Here is a 17,113-nt window from a genome sequence, read left to right as displayed (position 1 = left end):
GTGGGGGTGCGGGCTCTGGTGTGGGGTTGGGGATGAGGGATTTGGGGTGCAGGAGGGGGCTCAAGATGGGCTGAGGGATTCAGAGTTCGGGAAAGGGCTCTGGATTGGGGCGAGGGGGTGAGGGCTCTGGCTGGGGGTGCGGGCTCTGGGGTTGGGCTGGGGATGAGGGATTTAGGGTGCAGGAGGGTGCTCCAGGCTGGGGGCAAGGGCTTCAGAGGGGGATCAGGGCTGGGGCAGGGGGTTGGGGTGCGGGAGGGGATGAGGGGTGCAGGCTCCAGGCGGCGCTTACCTCAGGTGTCTCCCAGAAGCAGAAGCATGTCCCCCCTTCGGTTCCTATGCAGAGGCACAGCCAGGCGGCTCTGCGCACTGCCCCATCCACATGTGCCACCCCCACAGCTCCCATTGGCTGTGGTTCCCGGCCAATGGGAGCTGTGGAGCTGGTGCCTGAGGCATGGCCCGGGGGCAGCGTGCGGAGCCCCTTAACTTTCCCTTTGCCTAAGAGCAGGAGGGGGGACAGGCTGCTGCTTCCGGGAGCCACGCAGAGCCAGGGCAGGCAGGGAGCCTGACTTAGCTCCGCTGCGCCACCAACCGGATTTTCAGTGGCCCGGTCAGTGGTGCTGATCGGGGCTGCCAGGGTCCCTTTTCGACTGGACGTTCTGGTCAAAAACCGGACGCCTGGCAACCCTGTGCAGTGTCCTTCCCCTCCTTTAACCACAAAGACTCTGACTAGAGCACCCCCCCACTGCACTGACCCCCCCCATGCTGACCATAGAGTCCCCGCCTAGAGTACCCCCCCCACTGCACCCCCTCATCCTGACCATACAGTCCCCGCCTAGAGTGTCCCACACACTGCAGTGTCCCCCCCCATCCTGACCATGGAGACCCTGCCTAGTGCACCCCCCCCCACTGCAGTGTCCTTCCCCCACCCTAACCATAGAGGCCCTGCCTAGAGTGCCCCTCACTGCAGTGCCCCTCCCTTCCCTTAGCCATAGAGACCCCGCCTAGAGCGCCCCCACTCTGCAGTGCTCCTCCCCCACCCTAACCACAGAGACCCCGCCTAGAGTGCCCACACTGCCGTGCCCCTCCCCCACCCTAACCTAACTTACTCCCGATTTACACCAGGCTGGGAGCAGATTTTTGCCAGACACGGTTCTTCTGCTTCCTGGGAGCTCCCAGTTTCCCAAGTTGTCTTATCTGCTGCTGGGATTCCCTGAACTCCCTGAACTTTTAATTCTATTTTTTTCTTATTTTTAAAGCAGCTGTTTTTTCTGTCGGATCATCTAACTTCCAGCCTGACTGAATTTCTGGCCTAGTGTCAAACCTTTGTTCTGAGTCAATCCACCGATGGGGAGTGCATTTTTGCAGCTGTGATTTGACCTCTCGGTCCAGCCCTTAGTCTTTTTCCACATGCCATTTCTTGTGTGTAGAACTCGATTCTCAAATAGTCACTAAAGGCCGGATCCTATCTCCTGTATCGTCTTTCTCAAAGGCAAAAATCGATTGCAATTTTTGCTGAACATCAGAACTGCTGTAGTGGGTCAGACAAACAGTCCTTCTAGTCCAGTATCTTGTCTTCTGAGAGCGGCCAGTGCCACGTGCTTCTAAGGGAATGAACAGAACAGGCAACCACTGAGTGAACCATCCCATTGTCCACTCCCAACATCTGGCAGTCAGAGGACGGTTTAGGGACACACAGAACATGGAGTTCTGATTATCTTGGCTAACAGCTGATGCACCTATCCTGAGGGACTGATCTAATTCTTCGTTGAACCCATTCATAGTTTTGGCCTTCAGAACACAATGAACACACATCTACGATCCCAAGATACCTTGGCAACCACACGAATTTTTAAAACATGAGTTATACACCCGGAAGTCAAGTCAAGACATTTCAATAAATAAATGATATTTTGTTCTTATGCACCAATTTGTTCCTGAGCCTTTAGGGTGCAATATGGCCAGTTCCGCCTAAACACCTGAATGAATCTTAGTCCACCCTCATACTTTTCCTGGGTTTATCGAGAATATGAAATAAGAGAAATCCCAAGTATGACTCCAACCGATTCCCTTGCATACAGGTCAGTCAGCCGTTTGAATTGGTGGGAATGGATTTAACAGAGCCATTCCCAGCAACACAGGAGGGATATACCGGCAGCCACAGACTAGCTTACAAGATGGGTTGAAGCATTTCCACTTCGAAATAAGTTGGCATCTGAGGTGTCAAAAAAAAAAAGTATGAAATTATACAGTGACTTGGCTGTCCACAGCTTGTACTGACAGATCGTGGGCCAGGATTCAATAATGAGGTAAACACTTTTTTCTGAGGTTGTTTCTGACCATGTCGTCAACCACACTTCCAGATCACAGATAGTTGACAGGGAACGTGGGCTTCATTTCCCTGGTGAGTTTTTCTTTATGGGCATTTTTGCTGACAAGTTTCCATGAACTCCCACTCTACTTTGGCAAGGATTACTGCTGGGCACCCCGTCCGGGTTGCTGTCACATTTTATTCTTTGGTCTCTTTTCACCCACCAAACCTGGCATAACATTTTGTCTTTCAGTATAACCTAGACATTGCAAAAAATTGGGAATACAGCGTAGCTTCACCAGCCCATACCATGCACGAACCAATGGATTGGCTGAAAACACAAACAGCTCCATCAAAAGGTAACGCCTAATATAATGAATGCCAGTGAAAATGAGGTAGGATCAGAGGCAAAAATAGGAAAAGAACAAGTTAAAAATTACTTAGACAAGTTAGATGTCTTCAAGTCACCAGGGCCTGATGAAATGTGTCCTAGAATACTCAAGGAGCTGACAGGAGATATCCGAGCCATTAGCGATTATCTTTGAAAAGTCATGGAAGACGGGAGAGATTCCAGAAGACTGGAAAAGGGCAAATCTAATGCCCATCTATAAAAAAGGAAATAAGGACAACCCGGGGAATTACAGACCAGTCAGTTTAACGGGTGCACCTGGAAAGATAATGGAGCAAATAATCAAACAATCAGTTTGCAAACACCTAGAAGAAAATAAAGTGATAAGTAACAGCCAGCGCGGGTTTGTCAAGAACTAATTGTGTCAAACCAACCTGATAGCTTCCTTGACAGGGTAACAAGCCTTGTGAATGCGGGGGAAGTGGTCGACGTGGTCTATCTTGCTGTTAGTAAAGTTTTTGATGCTGTCTCCCAGGACCTTCTCATAAACAAACCAGGGAAATACAACCTAGGTGGATGAAAAACTGGTTAGAAAATCGTTCCCAGAGAATAGTTGTCAGTGGTTCACAGTCAGGCTGGAAGGGCATAACGAGTGGGGTCTCGCAGGGATCGGTTCTGGATATGTTTCTATTCAAAATCTTAATGATTTAGATAATGGCATAGAGAGTACACTGATAAAGTTTGTGGACGATACTAAGCTGGGAAGAGTTGCAAGAGCTTGGGAGGATAAGATAAAAATTCAAAATGATCTGGACAAACTGGAGAAATGGTCTGAAGTAAATAGGATGACATTCAATAAGGACAAATGCAAAGTGCTCCACTTAGGAAGGGACAATCAGATGCACACAGACAAAATGGGCAATGGCTGCCTAGGAAGGAGCAGTGCGGAAAGGGATTGGGGGTCAGACTGGATCACAAGCGAAGTATGAGTCAACCGTGTAACGCCGCTGCAAAAAAACTGAACACCATTCCGGGCTGTATTAGCAGGAGTGTTGTGAGCAAGACACAGGAAGTGATTCTTCCGCTCTGCTCCGCGCTGATTAGGCCTCAGCTGGAGGGTTGTGTCCAGTTCTCAGCACCACATTTCAGGAAAGATGTGGACAAATTGGAGAAAGTCCAGAGAAGAGCGGAAAAAAAGAAAAAAAAAGGTTAAAGGTCTCGAAAACATGACCTAGGAGGGAAGATTGGAGCATGATAACGGTTTTCAAGTATGTAAAAGGTTGTTACATGGAAGAGGGAGAAGAATTGTTCTCCTTAACCTCTCAGGGCAGGACAAGAAGCAATGGGCTTAAATTGCAGCAAGGGAGGTTTAAGTTGCTGCATCAAGGAGCAGTTCTTTACAACAGCAGCTGCTTCCAATCTCTACGTATCAATACCTGCTACAGACAGCACCTTTCTACACATAGCAATTTCACACACTATACTGCAAGACACTGCTACTGGTGGGCGTTTGCTACATCTGGCAGCAGTTTTAGACAATAGCAGTTTCTTACAGTCCATTGCCTACCAGTTACTGCTACCAGTAGCACACTCCTGCGGGAGCAGTTTAGTTCACTACCTCTGGCAGGGAGGGCAAAGCAGCCCCTGTGGCTGGGGAGGAGCTCCCACCCACAGGGACACCCTGTAGGGATGTCAGGGCTGGGGGAGGCATGGGTGTAGTTTGGGGGGCATTGCCCCCCCACTGCTCCCTCCCCCCGATTTCTGCGAGTGCCAAGCAGTGGCCTGTCCGGGTGGGTGGCAGGTTCTGTCCTTCCCAGGCTGTGCCAGCTCACGCGGTGACACTCCCCAGCTGGGCTGGCAGCTCCGGGACGCTCCCTGCTGGGTGCTGCTTCTGTACCAGGGGGAGTGCCCATGTGGGGGCAGGGCGAGGCAGTGGGGGAGCCAGAGGGATGGGATGGGCGAGGGGAAGAGAAGGAGGAGGGGATGGGGGAGTGGGATGGGGCAATGCAAGAGAAGGGGGATGGGGAGTGGGATGGGGCAGGGGAGGAGAAGGGGATGGGGAGTGGGATGGGGCAGGGGAGGAGAAGGGGCAGGGGAAAGAAGGGGGTGGGGAGTGGGATGGGGCAAGGCAAGAGAAGGGGTGGGGAGTGGGATGGGGCAGGGGAGGAGAAGGGGAATGGGGAGTGGGATGGGGCAGGGGAGGAGAAGGGGAATGGGGAGTGGGATGGGGCAGGGGAGGAGAAGGGGATGGGGGAGGATGGGGCAGGGGAGGAGAAGGGGAATGGGGAGTGGGATGGGGCAGGGGAGGAGAAGGGGATGGGGAGTGGGATGGGGCAGGGGAGGAGAAGGGGCAGGGGAAAGAAGGGGTGGGGAGGATGGGGCAGGGGAGGAGAAGGGGCAGGGGAAAGAAGGGGTGGGAGAGTGGGATGGGGCAGGGGAGGAGAAGGATGACTGCAAGTGCCACCCCTGGGGGAGTGGGATGGGGCAGGGGGAGGAGAAGGGGCAGGGGAAAGAAGGGGATGGGGAGGATGGGGCAGGGGAGGAGAAGGGGATGGGGAGTGGGATGGGGCAGGGGAGGAGAAGGGGATGGGGAGTGGGATGGGGCAGGGGAGGAGAAGGGGGATGGGGAGTGGGATGGGGCAGGGGAGGAGAAGGGGCAGGGGAAAGAAGGGGGTGGGGAGTGGGATGGGGCAGGGCAAGAGAAGGGGAATGGGGGAGTGGGATGGGGCAGGGGAGGAGAATGGGGATGGGGGAGGATGGGGCAGGGGAGGAGAAGGGGAATGGGGAGTGGGATGGGGCAGGGGAGGAGAAGGGGGTGGGGAGTGGGATGGGGCAGGGGAGAAGGGGGAATGGGGAGTGGGATGGGGCAGGGGAGGAGAAGGGGGATGGGGCAGGGGAGGAGAAGGGGCAGGGGAAAGAAGGGGTGGGGAGTGGGATGGGGCAGGGGGAGGAGAAGGGGATGACTGCAAGTGCCACCCCTGGGGGAGCGTTGCCTCCTCACTTCTGGGCATCCGTTCTGGATGCATCCGGAGAAATGGGGGGGGGGGACGTGTCCCCTCACTAGACACAGCCGCCATGTGTCCCCTCTGGGGGGGGGGGGGTGAGCAGGCTCCAGGCTGCGGCTGCCTGTAAGTCTCGTCTCTGCGGGGGGAGCTGGTGTGGGGTGGAGATTTGCCCTGTGGGCGGTTTCCCGTGGCGAGGGGGGTAGGAGGATCCCCCCTGCCCGGACTCCCTGGGAGCAGGCGTGGAGGGGCACGTGCCTGGCCAGGCCCCCACCGCACGGGGGTGATTTGTGTCTTTCGAGCCCTGCGCGGATACAAACGTGGATCCGACCCGTGAGCCGCATCCACACCTGCAGCTGCCGGCCGCTCACACGGGCTAGCGGGGCCGGGAGGGGCGGGGAAGAGGCGGGGCAAGGGCGGGGTCTGGGGGCCCCGGCGTGTTCTGCTCCCGGGGGCGATGCGGGTCTCACGGACACTGATCGAAACCCCTAAAATCAGTTGGAAAGTGGCTGGTTGGAGCTCACGGAAATTAGACTTGAACTGCGCTGTGTGTTGGTTCAATGAGCTGTGTGGCACTTTCACTTTCCCTGTTACTTCATCCCAGACTTACAGGAAGAGAGACAGAGGGAGCGAGACAGAGGCGGCTGAAACACGAAAGCATCAGTCACCCCATGTCTTTAACTTCCCCGAGAAGGTCCCAGGAATGGCAGCGCTCGGGGGTGGAAGGTAAGAGATGTTCTGCTCCAGGGCGGGTTGGTGAAATTGGTTCTCGGTGCCCTTTTAGCAGCTTCTTCGCGTCTGTGAGCTGAAGGCACAACTGAGTGAAAATGGTTGCTCTGAAGGGCTCCTTGAAAATAGCTTCTAGATCAGGGATGGGCAAACTTTTTGGGCCGAGGGCCACATCGGGGAAGAGAAATTGTATGGTGGGACACGAATGCTCACAAAATTGGGGTTGGGGTGCGGGAGAGGTGAGGGCTCTGGGTGGGGGTGCGAACTCCAGGGTGGGGCCAGAAATGAGGAGTTCAGGGTGCGGGAGGGGGCTTTGAGCTAGGGTGGGGGAGTCGGATGGGGGAGGGAGGTGAGGGCTCCGGCGGGGGGGCTGGCTCTGGGGGGGGCTGGGGATGAGGCGTTTGGGGTGCAGGAGGGTGCTCTGGGCTGGGATCGAGGGGTTTGGAGGGCGGAAAGGGGATCAGGGCTAGGGCAGGGGGTTGGGGTGCGGGAGAGGGTCAGGGGTGCAGGCTCCAAGTGGTACTTACTGCAAGCAGCTCCCAGAAGCAGCAGCATGTCCCGTCTCCGGCTCCTATGCGGAGGCACAGCCAGACGGTTCTGCACGCTGCCTCATCCGTGGGCACCATTCCTGTAGCTCCCATTGGAGCACGTAGGAGCCGGAGAGGGGCCATGCCGCTGCTTCCGGGAGCCATGTGGTGCAGCCCCTGACCCTGCGCCCCAGCAGGAGCTCGAGGGCCGGCTTAAAACAGCTCGTAGGCTGGATCCAGCCCACAGGCCGTAGTTTACCCACCCCGGATCTGGCCCCATTGACTCCAATGCAGCTACGGCTGATGGACCCCAGCTGGGATCCAGCCCCTTTTGCATGCAAATGCCGCTTACCCTGGTATAAAGCGGTTCCTCCTGATTCTCATTCACACTGAGTCCCCTTTACAACTCTCTGCTCACTGCACGACCCCGGTGGAGGAGCCAGGACGTCACTGAGAATCAGGCCCAGTTAAGCTGCCTTCAGCGGAGTGACTCCCGGTTTGCGCCGGGGTGAGTGGGGCTGCAGGGATCCCGGGGCTGCAGGGCCAGTGTGAATGTGGTTCCCAGGGGCTGGCGTCTGGAATGCAGCTAATCGGAGCATTTTCTCTCCTTCGCTTGCAGCTGCAAAAAGGTCAGAGGCAGGGTGGGAATGAGCCCTGGCTGGTGGCTGCATTTGATGGCTCTGTGGACTCTCTATGGTAGGTACTTCCCGCTTCACTCTCCTGCTTCTAGAGTGTGATCTGGTGTCACTTTAATGGTCCATTTCCATACTGGGTCCCCCCTCCTTTTTTTTAACTGGTCCCCGTCTGTCCCAGTGGCGCCGCTTCAGATTTTTGGGGGGCAGGGACCAATTTTAACCGTGATTTCAAGGCACCTGAAAACTCTAGTTTTTTTGCAGCTAATAAGTTAGACATTCACTGACAGGCGCATCGTATCTAAATCTTTCTACAAGAAAGAAAAAATATAGATACCAACCCCAAGTAAGCCACATTTTAAGTTTATATGTAAGTTTAGAACAATCAGGAGATAATCCAGATTTTATTTTCATATGAATTTTAAGTTGACAGATATAATTAAAAATACAATTTGAAAACAATTGTACAATCTGCAGAGGGTCTAAAATGACGTGTTTAGCTAATTTGTTTAAACTTGGTGCTGCAAAGGGGAGTACAAGCTATTTTTACATTCTAGAAGGGTACGGTCATGGGCGGTGGGTGATGGAGGCCGGGGGAGGCTAAGCCTCCTCAAACCTCTGCTGATGCTCCAGCCCAGAGCCTGCACCACCAGCCCAGAGGCCTGACCTCCTCTTACACCCCAACTCCATGCCCCAGCCCTGAGCTCACTCCCACACCCTGAACCCCTCATTCCTAGCCCCACCCCGTAGTCCTCATCCCCACACTCCAACCCTCTGCCCCAGCACTGAGCCCCGCCCACACCCCAAACTCCTCACCCCCAGCTCCGTTGGGTCGCGGGCATCAACAATTTTCTTCAACTGGGTCCCCGGAAAAATAGTTTTAAAACCACTGGTCTAGCGTATTCCCCTTCATATACAGAACTAGCTGTACTGGTTTTAAACCCCTTCATACCACTGCAGCTGCAGCCATGTCGACACTAAACACTTCTGCCAGCACAGGCCCTGTCTACACTGTGAACTAGGGGTCCGATTCCCCAGCTCACCGTAGTTCAGGGATCGCTGGGGTGAGTATAGAGAGCAGTGTAAATGCAGTAGCACAAACAGCAGCAGCTGCCACCAGTGGGCACATACTCAGCATGGCTACGCCAGGCCTCTGCTGCCGCCATTTGTCCTGCCACGGCTCCTTATACCCCCTACACTGGGTCTAGTTCACGTCTACAGCCCGCTAGTGTAGACGCAGGCCCTGTCTGCGCTACGAGCACTTTGCCCGTTTCCTATCCCAGCAAAGCTCTTCTCGTGTGGCCACGCCCATAGCATAGTGTGTAAAACCATCCCCTGTGAGCGCAACAAGCCGATCAATAAAAGCCCAGACTGGCTGGGATAGCTGTGTGCACAAGGGAACTCCTCCAGCCCAGCGGGGTTAAGGGAGGAATTGTACGTGGCAGTGCCCTGATGCCTTTTGTTACTAATCAGTAACTGTGCACTGGCCGTGGGTCTGTGGGGATGGGGTGCACCTGTTACGGATGCACATGTCCGACGGCGACAGGCTCTTCAGCTAGTCGGTGCAAATACTTGGGGAGGGAGAGGAAATATGGGTTCAAAGGCTCCCCCACCAACCTTTGCTTCCCTTTAAGGAGTCGCTGGAGCACAGGCATCCATCACAGCTCAGTATGGCGAGGACATCACTCTGGGCTGCGCCTTCCACCACATACCGGGGGTAAAACTCCATCGACTGAACATCACCTGGAAGATGCAGAGAGCCGAGGGCGCAGCTCTCCTGGTTCACAGCTACTATGGGCAGAGGGACCTGTGGCAGGGACAGGACAAGCTTTACCGGGGCCGGACGCAGCTGGACCCAGAGGGGATCCACACAGGAAATGCGTCCCTGCGACTCAGGGCTGTGCGCTTCCAGGACGAGGGCTCCTACCTCTGCTACGTCACCTCTGAGCTGGGAACCTCGACCCAGAAGATTTCCCTGGCCGTGCTAAGTAGGTTTCCTCTGCCTGTGTCCCTGTCAGAGCGTCTGAGATGCAGTCACTCCCTGTGTACAATGTGATCACCCAGCAGAGCCAGGTCTGGTTAAAGCGCAACAATCCCCCAGGGCAGACACAGGCCACGTCTGCACTAGCAGCGCTTGGCCTTGACTTTCAGCCGCTGTGTCGCCTTATGTTTTCCCACAAAGGTTTAGCCCACACAAGCACAGTGCTCACCTTTGTCTGCCACTAGCAGCTGTATCACCTAAAGAGATAATAGCCTACTAGTGGTGTCAGATCTTGGAGTTATTCCTTTAGTTCATGGGACAGAAATGAGTACCTTTAGTTCTAAGGGTCATGGGTTCAGATCCCACTGACACCCCAAGCAGAGGGCTGGTGATGTTTTTGGCCTTTCTGTGCATGAGGATTTTGAAGGAAATGGTCGGTGGGTACAAACTTTTTACTGCACAGAAAATGCGAAGTAGTGTAACGCTGTTAGTCTTCTCGGTAACGTGGAAGGTCTTTGTGTGTGGTTGTGCATGTGCTGTGTGTGCGTTGTGCGTGTGTGTCATGTAAGTGTGGTGGGTTGGGAGTATTGTGAAGCAGTGTGTGTCGTGGGTGCGGTTGGTGGTTGTGTTGTGTGCATGTTACGAGTGAGGCATGTTTGTTTGTGTTGCTGGTTGGCTTCTATAAAACAGAATGAAAAATGTGACAAAAAGTTGCCTCTGGAGCTGGGGTAAGTAATTCTGAGCCTTGTTTCCTGTTCAGGGGAGAGTGAAATGGCGTCTCCCATCGTAGCTCAGCTGGGGCAGGACATCGCCCTGAGCTGCCCCTTTGAATGCGGATTAAACCTCCAGCCGTTGAACGTCACCTGGAGGAAGGAAGAAGCCGAGGGGCCGGATCTCCTGGTTCACAGCTATTGTAACGGGATGGACACGTTGCAGAGACAAGATGCCGCTTACAAGGGCAGAACACAGCTCCACCCGGAGAGGTTCCCTCAGGGAAATGCGTCCCTGACACTAAGGAGAGTTTGCAGCCAGGATGAGGGATTCTACATCTGCCACGTCCAGCCGGAACTGGGGCGGTTTTCGGTGCGGATGCAAGTTACAGTCGAAGGTACGGAACAGCGTATTGTACAAGCCCCGAGGGTTTTCCTACACTTGGGGAAAGCCCTTGAGGTATCTACCTCAATGTGACCTTAACCTTTCCCCAGCCTTGGCAGGTTCTACCTCGATTAATCTGGTCCAGGGTGTCCCTGCTTCCCCCTAGGGTCAATATGAGCCATCCATGATTTGCTGGCTTCTGACCCCCACCATAGCCACACAAGGAAGAGGCCTTGCGGATACCTCAACGAAAGCTCCTGCTTAATGTGCAGCAGAAGGGGAAAAACGAAGCAGTTGTTAGGCTGCACAAGGGATGGGAAGGGAAGGGCTGAGAATGTGCTAATAGCATCCCCGAGAGTTTTTATTTTGTTTTCTGTTTGTCTTTTACAGGCTTTGTGAGTGACTGGCAACGGCTAGTTGCGTTCTGTGTCGTCTTGTGTTTAGCCGCATTATTATTAATTATACTGTATATTATCATTGAGCACTGTCCTTCCTTGCTGCGGAGATTCAGGACTTCTCAGTTTTGCTCCCAATGGAACCAGCAGGCGGGCAGTGACCAGTCTGAGTCAAACCCGTTGACAGCCAGTGAGTCAGCAAATCCAAACACATTCCTGCCACCACCGGCCAGCTCCTTCCGAGTGAGGCTCAAGACATTTTTGTTTCCTTCCTGTTTGCATGTGCTGGGGGGATTCTGGGGTTGGGTTGCTGGGTGACAAGGGGGATTCTTAGATTGTTACAAATATCTGGTTTTGCTTTAAACTGTGGCATTTTTTCCTGGTTGGTTTTGTTATTGGTATTGTTAGTGATGGAGCAGCAGCAGCCAGGAGACGCACGTCCTGGGGGATGATGGCAGGATATGGGGGAGAATTGCAAAAGTTGAGCTGCAGCAGGAGGCACAAAGCACAGCACGTAGTAGGAAAAGCGGAGCCTGCAGGGGGAAGGCTGGCGTCGTGGTTAAGGCAGCAGGTCACGCTTTGCCCAAGCTGGGTTCAGCTCCCACTGTTGCAGCATACAGCAAACCCTTCTGGAAGAGCCTTTCAGTTGGAATTGTGCTCCTTGGTCCTGACCAGATAATCCAGCACCTACCAAGCACCAGCTACGTCACATGTGATGCATTTAGGTCATGGAAGGAGAGTGAAATACACAAAGGTAGCTAGGATAGAGCTCTGGTGCTGTAACAAGGTGTCACTTAGAGTCCCCTTTCTACAGTGCCAAGCTATTCATGTGTTCTGTGCTGCAGTACCAGAACTCCTAACACAGATTTTCTTTCATCTCCCCAAATGTGAATCTTTTGTAGGAGACAGACTCGAACTCACAGCCCGATGGAGAGGTTACCACCAGATGCCCTGGAGGCTCTCGAGTCATGAGACCAGGTTCTCATGGTGACACACAGTCTTCCAGCTCCTTGGGTAAAATACCGTGTTTTTTCATGCTTTGGGGCTTTATAACCAAATCAGCCTGTGGCATTAGCAGCACTTGATGTTTAGCTGAATTAAGACAGGACAAAACCACTTGCTTATTAGGCTCAGGAATTGTTCAAGCTGGTAGAAGATAGGGGACAATGGGCCAAATCCAGTCACTGAGGATCTGGCCCCGGGCACGTCCGCATCCTCGGGAGGGCAAGTCAGGAGATCATAGTTAAAATTTTCAGAAGTGCCAAAGTGACTTAGGAGCCTGAGTCCCATTTTCAAGGATGCCCGAGGCACTTTGGAACCTAACTCCCATTGACTTTGAGTGAAAGCAGAACTGATTTAAGTGACAGGCAGGGATAGTTCCAGCATCCAGTCATTGGGGAGGGGGAGAATTGAGTATTTGGGGTCTCCTGGATATTGCTATTTAAAAAACAAACAGCCTTCCAGGAGTCCAGAGGCTAATTCGACCCCTGGAAAATCTTGGAAATTAAGAATTTAAGAGAGTAAAATTTGGCCCCAGTGTCAGTGTCTTTTATATAAAGGCTGAAACCTCTATAATCTGCTGCAGTTCCACTGCTTAACATTGGATAATTTTCTACACCAAGGGGCCTTTCTGGGGATGGGCTGGAGGCCCCTGACAATTGTTTCTCTTTGTGGGGTGGGAAGGGGCACAAATGTGCCAGGCCTGGTGAAAGAACCACCAGGCCCCAAAAGTCCAGAACTTCTAGAGAATTCAGTAAAGATTCGAGAGCTTTGCTGAATCAGGGTCATAATGAGCTGGAGCTCTGGCATGTGACAAAAGCAGCCTCCTTAAATGTCAGCCGAATCTTGTTGCCTGTTGACTAGAGACCCTACTGAGCGTAGCTGTTGGTTTTGATTGTATACAGCCTGTGGAAATGAATCTATCCATAACTGAAATGTGTCGTTCCTTTTCCTTAAGACTGTCAGCCAGTTCAGGAGCACGAACAACAGGGAAGAGCGGCTACAGATGTGGTTTGGGGAGACTTTGCCATGCTCTCTGAAGGAGAAATTGCAGAACTGAAAGCTGCTGTTGCCACAAATACCCCACCGGGGCTGGCTGCTGCGCTGCAAGAGGTCAGTGAGGCAGTCAAGAATGAAGTGCTCAAAGTTGCTGTCGTCGGAGAGACGGGATCTGGAAAGTCATCTTTTGTCAATGCCACCCGGGGTCTGAAAGAACATGATGCAGGTGCTGCTGAGACTGGGGTGCTGGGAGAAATGATGGTGGAGCCCAAGGCTTATGCACATCCCGAACACCCCAACGTGACGTTATGGGACCTGCCAGGGATCGGGACAACGAACTGTCCCTTAGATACTTTCCTTGGGCAGCGTCACTTCAGACAGTGTGACATGTTCATTATCATCTCCTGTGAGCGCTTCAGAAACACCGACGCCAGACTTGTGGAGGAGATTCGAACGCTGGGGAAGATGTTTTACTTTGTCCGTTCCAAAGTGGACTTGGACATGGCGTCTGCACGGAGAAGAAACGGCTGTGAGGAGAGCGCCCTGCAGACGATCAGAGAGGACTGTACATCGCACCTGGGAGGAGAAACCAACGTTTTCCTTATATCCAGCTGGGCCCCTGACAAGTTTGATTTCCCCCGCCTGCAGCGAATGTTAGCTGAGGAATTCCGCCGTCACAGGGCGAGCGCTTTGCAGTGGGCTCTCTCAAAGAGCTCCTTACCCATTTTGCGACAGATAAAAGTGCCATTGTAGGAGGCAGAGCAGATATGGGGCCAAACTCTCTATTTAGGTAGCTCCAATTTACGCCACCAGATTATTTGGCCCATGTCCTATTTTTGTGTCCCTCTGCCAGCAAAGCCAGGAGCCTGCGATTTATTAACAGTCCCACTGGCCAGGGAGTCACAGTTCTTTCCCCGCTCCCCTGGTGCTCTGGGTGGGGTTGGTGTGATGGTTTGGAGAGCTGTCTCCAGACCTTCTGAACTCTGGGTGATGCATGAAATTGTATCACCCTGTCGTAGAAAGCCGGATCCACCTCTGCCGACAGTGCACGCAGCAGGCACACGGCGGGAAGGCCCTAGACATTCAGCCATGGCACTTTGACCACACTCACTCTGCTAGAGAGCTGCAGCCTACGGGAGCAAAAACAGTTTGATCTTCCCTGTCCAGAGGGAAGGGAGAAATTACACAGCAAAAAAAAAGAAAAAAAAAAAAAAAAGGCCTGAGGCACCAGGTCTTAGTGCCCGCGTCAATTGACTTGGTCGTGCTCCACAAGGCTAAGAATAGCCATGTAAACATGCCTGCTTGGCAGGGGCACTATTAACAGAGGGCGGGCACCTGCCCCTCCCCCACCCCAGGTTCGTGTCGCAATGGAGTGCAAACAGGAAGAGGAACCGCTGCTCCCTGCTCTCCCTGAAGGCCTTGGGTGGGGTCTGAGAAGTTGCTGCAGGCACAGGGTTGTCCCCGCCCCCACCTCTCCTGCTCCGGGAAATGTAAATTCCCCAGCTTTGGCCTCTGTGGCTGAGAGCTGTCTGCATGGCTCCGTCCGCCCCACCCTGAGCAGAGCGGGTATAACGAGATCCCCACATGCCCCCTGAGAGCCTGGGTGCCCATTAGCCCTCCCAAGCAGCGCTCGCAGCCCCGGCACCAGGGGGCACTCAAAGCCCTTCCTGTGGGGAAATAGCTCCTCGCTCCCCCGCTGGTGGGACGGGAGCCAGGGGAGGGCAGGGCCTGGCCAGCCTTGGCCCAGAGAAGGGACCCAGCGAGTGCTGAGCTCCAGGAGTCTCCCCCACAAAGCCGGGCAGTTTTATTTCCAGTGTCACCCTTGGTGCTGCCCTGAGACCTTTCAGTCGCTCCTGACGGAAACCTGAGGACGTTATTGTCTGTACCTCGGCGTCTCCATCAGCACATACAAATGTTTGCTTTCTGAAATTAGTCTATGGACTCTGGGACTTCTTCACAGTTCCTGGAGGGCTCTTAATTGTACCAGGTTGTTACAGCCTGGGAACAGGTCTCTTGCCTAACTTCCTTAGTATCTGAGAGTGCCCTAGAAAGGACAGTGTTTAGAGGGCAAATTTTCTTAACATTTAAGATGTCTAGTGTCAGACTGTATTTTCTTTCAGGCACGGTTAAGAATGGCCCAGCTGGGTCACTTGTTAGTATATAGCTGGCTTGTCAGCCTGAGAGAGAATTTGGGGTTTGATTTTTTGATACTTTTATATCCTTACTAATATGTGTGAACAAAGACACCATGTGTCTTGCTTCTGCCTGGCCAGCTGGGTTTGTTAGTATCATGGGACGAGATAAGGGATGGAGCTAACGTGTTACAGGGCATGGTGGGAGAGTAACATGAGCATATGCTGGGAGGCTGCCTGGCTCCTTTCTCAAGCCAAGGTCAAGCAACCCTTTAGGATCGTCATGGTGGATGCGGGGAGTGCAGACATAAGAAACACTACAAGCTTGGCCTTGGCCTGAAAACTACCTCACTCCTTACCCCTCTCATGGGGTACAAAAGAGGTGGGACGAAGACCCCAGGCATACGACCCCCGAGAACGGAGCATGACCATAAGTTGTAAGGCAGGAGTTGGCAACCTTTCGGAAGTGCTGTGCCGAGTCTTCATTTATTCACTCTAATTTAAGGTTTCGCGTGCCAGTCATACATTTTAACATTTTTAGAAGGTCTCTTTCTATAAGTCGAAAACATAGAACTAGACTATTGGTGTATGTAAAGTAAATAATGTTTTTTAAATGTTTAAGAAGCTTCATTTAAAACTAAATTAAAATGCAGAGCCCCCCGGACCGGTGGCCAGGACCCAGGCAGTGTGAGTGCCCCTGAAAATCAGCTCACGTGCCGCCTTCGGCCCCCGTGCCATAGGTTGCCTACCCCTGTTGTAAGGGGTGTGACTAGGCGAGTGCATTGCAGGTATATCGGGGTCTGCTAAGAAGGAGGTGGTGGAAATGGGGAACAGGGACACGGGCCGGGCTCTGCGGTGTCCGAGCTGGGAAGGGAACACTGGGTTACAGACCCTGTAGAGCTCTGGACGTGTTTGCTTGGAACTAACCCCAATAAACATGGCATTGCCTGCACTTCGGACTTCTGGTCTTCTGCTTTCTGTCTGCGTGACAAGAACCAGGGGAGGGGGTGAAAGGAAACCCCTCTAACATCACTGTAGATACAGACTCGGGATTCCGGTATTACGCAATAGAACTGAACAGTTTCCAGAGGCTCAAAGTTCCATTTTTAAATTTGTTTTCTTTTGTGCTGGAGAAATAGCAAATACATCGTATAAATAGATTACAATGTTTACCACTTTATTTCTAGTTACTGAGTAACTTAATAAGAAAAGAACACACGTTGGCATTGGAAAAAGTCATTTTTTTACATATTGGAAATACACCTTCAGATGTGTCCGAGCTGATGGGAACCCTATGTTGGCCAAGCTGTTGTAATATTTTCTTTCCAATTATCACTTGAAAAGCTTTTCGGCTATTCTTTTTATTTAAATAGTGCCCAAACAAATTTGTGTTCTAATTTGTTAGTCATTCCATGTTTCAGAAGAATGTTTGAGGAGAAACACTACTTTAGACTTCATAACTTTTTCATAAGAAATGAGATACATTTTTAATTTGTGTGTATATTTGCTTGCTTATAATTTTCCAAAAGGTCATATAAATGAAAATAAAAAAAAGTATGGGGGTGTTTGAGAGGATTGGTGTGATGTGGTAAGGACAATGATATTGAGCAACTATGCTTCATGAATTTTATTTACCAGTTAAAGTTATTAGTTCTTGTATTCAGGCTCCAAAACTTATAAAGGAAAGTAATGCACTTTAGAAAACATTATCCCAGCTATACAGACAAAATGATGAGGTCTGAATTAGCTGTTACCACTCAAGAAAGCGATCTTGGAGTCACTGTGGATAGCTCTCTGGAAACATCCATTCAATGGGCAGCAGCCGTCAAAAAAGGGAACAGAATGTTTGGAATCATTAGGAAAGGGAAAGATAATAAGAGAGAAAAGATTGTATTGCCCCTATAAAAATCCATGGTACGTCCACATCTTGAATACTGCGTGCAGATCTGGTCACCCCAGCTGAAA

The 17,113-nt window shown here is 52.4% G+C and overlaps 1 protein-coding gene across 1 annotated transcript; it reads left to right on the top strand.

Moving 5' to 3' along the window:
- The first annotated feature begins 6,100 nt into the window (after positions 1-6,100).
- Positions 6,101-15,660, top strand: LOC120390137. Its single transcript, XM_039512474.1, has 7 exons — positions 6,101-6,385; positions 7,535-7,611; positions 9,182-9,535; positions 10,289-10,636; positions 11,014-11,261; positions 11,921-12,032; positions 12,976-15,660. Exons 1-7 carry the CDS (start codon positions 6,117-6,119, stop codon positions 13,767-13,769), a joined length of 2,202 nt encoding a protein of 733 aa, XP_039368408.1. The 5' UTR covers positions 6,101-6,116; the 3' UTR covers positions 13,770-15,660.
- The last annotated feature ends 1,453 nt before the right edge of the window (positions 15,661-17,113 follow it).

This window comes from Mauremys reevesii, linkage group 24 (genome assembly GCF_016161935.1).
Source record: "Mauremys reevesii isolate NIE-2019 linkage group 24, ASM1616193v1, whole genome shotgun sequence".
NCBI lineage: Eukaryota > Metazoa > Chordata > Testudines > Geoemydidae > Mauremys > Mauremys reevesii.
The sequence above is the reverse complement of the archived record's forward strand: the minus strand, read 5'-3'. Positions and strand labels throughout refer to the sequence as shown.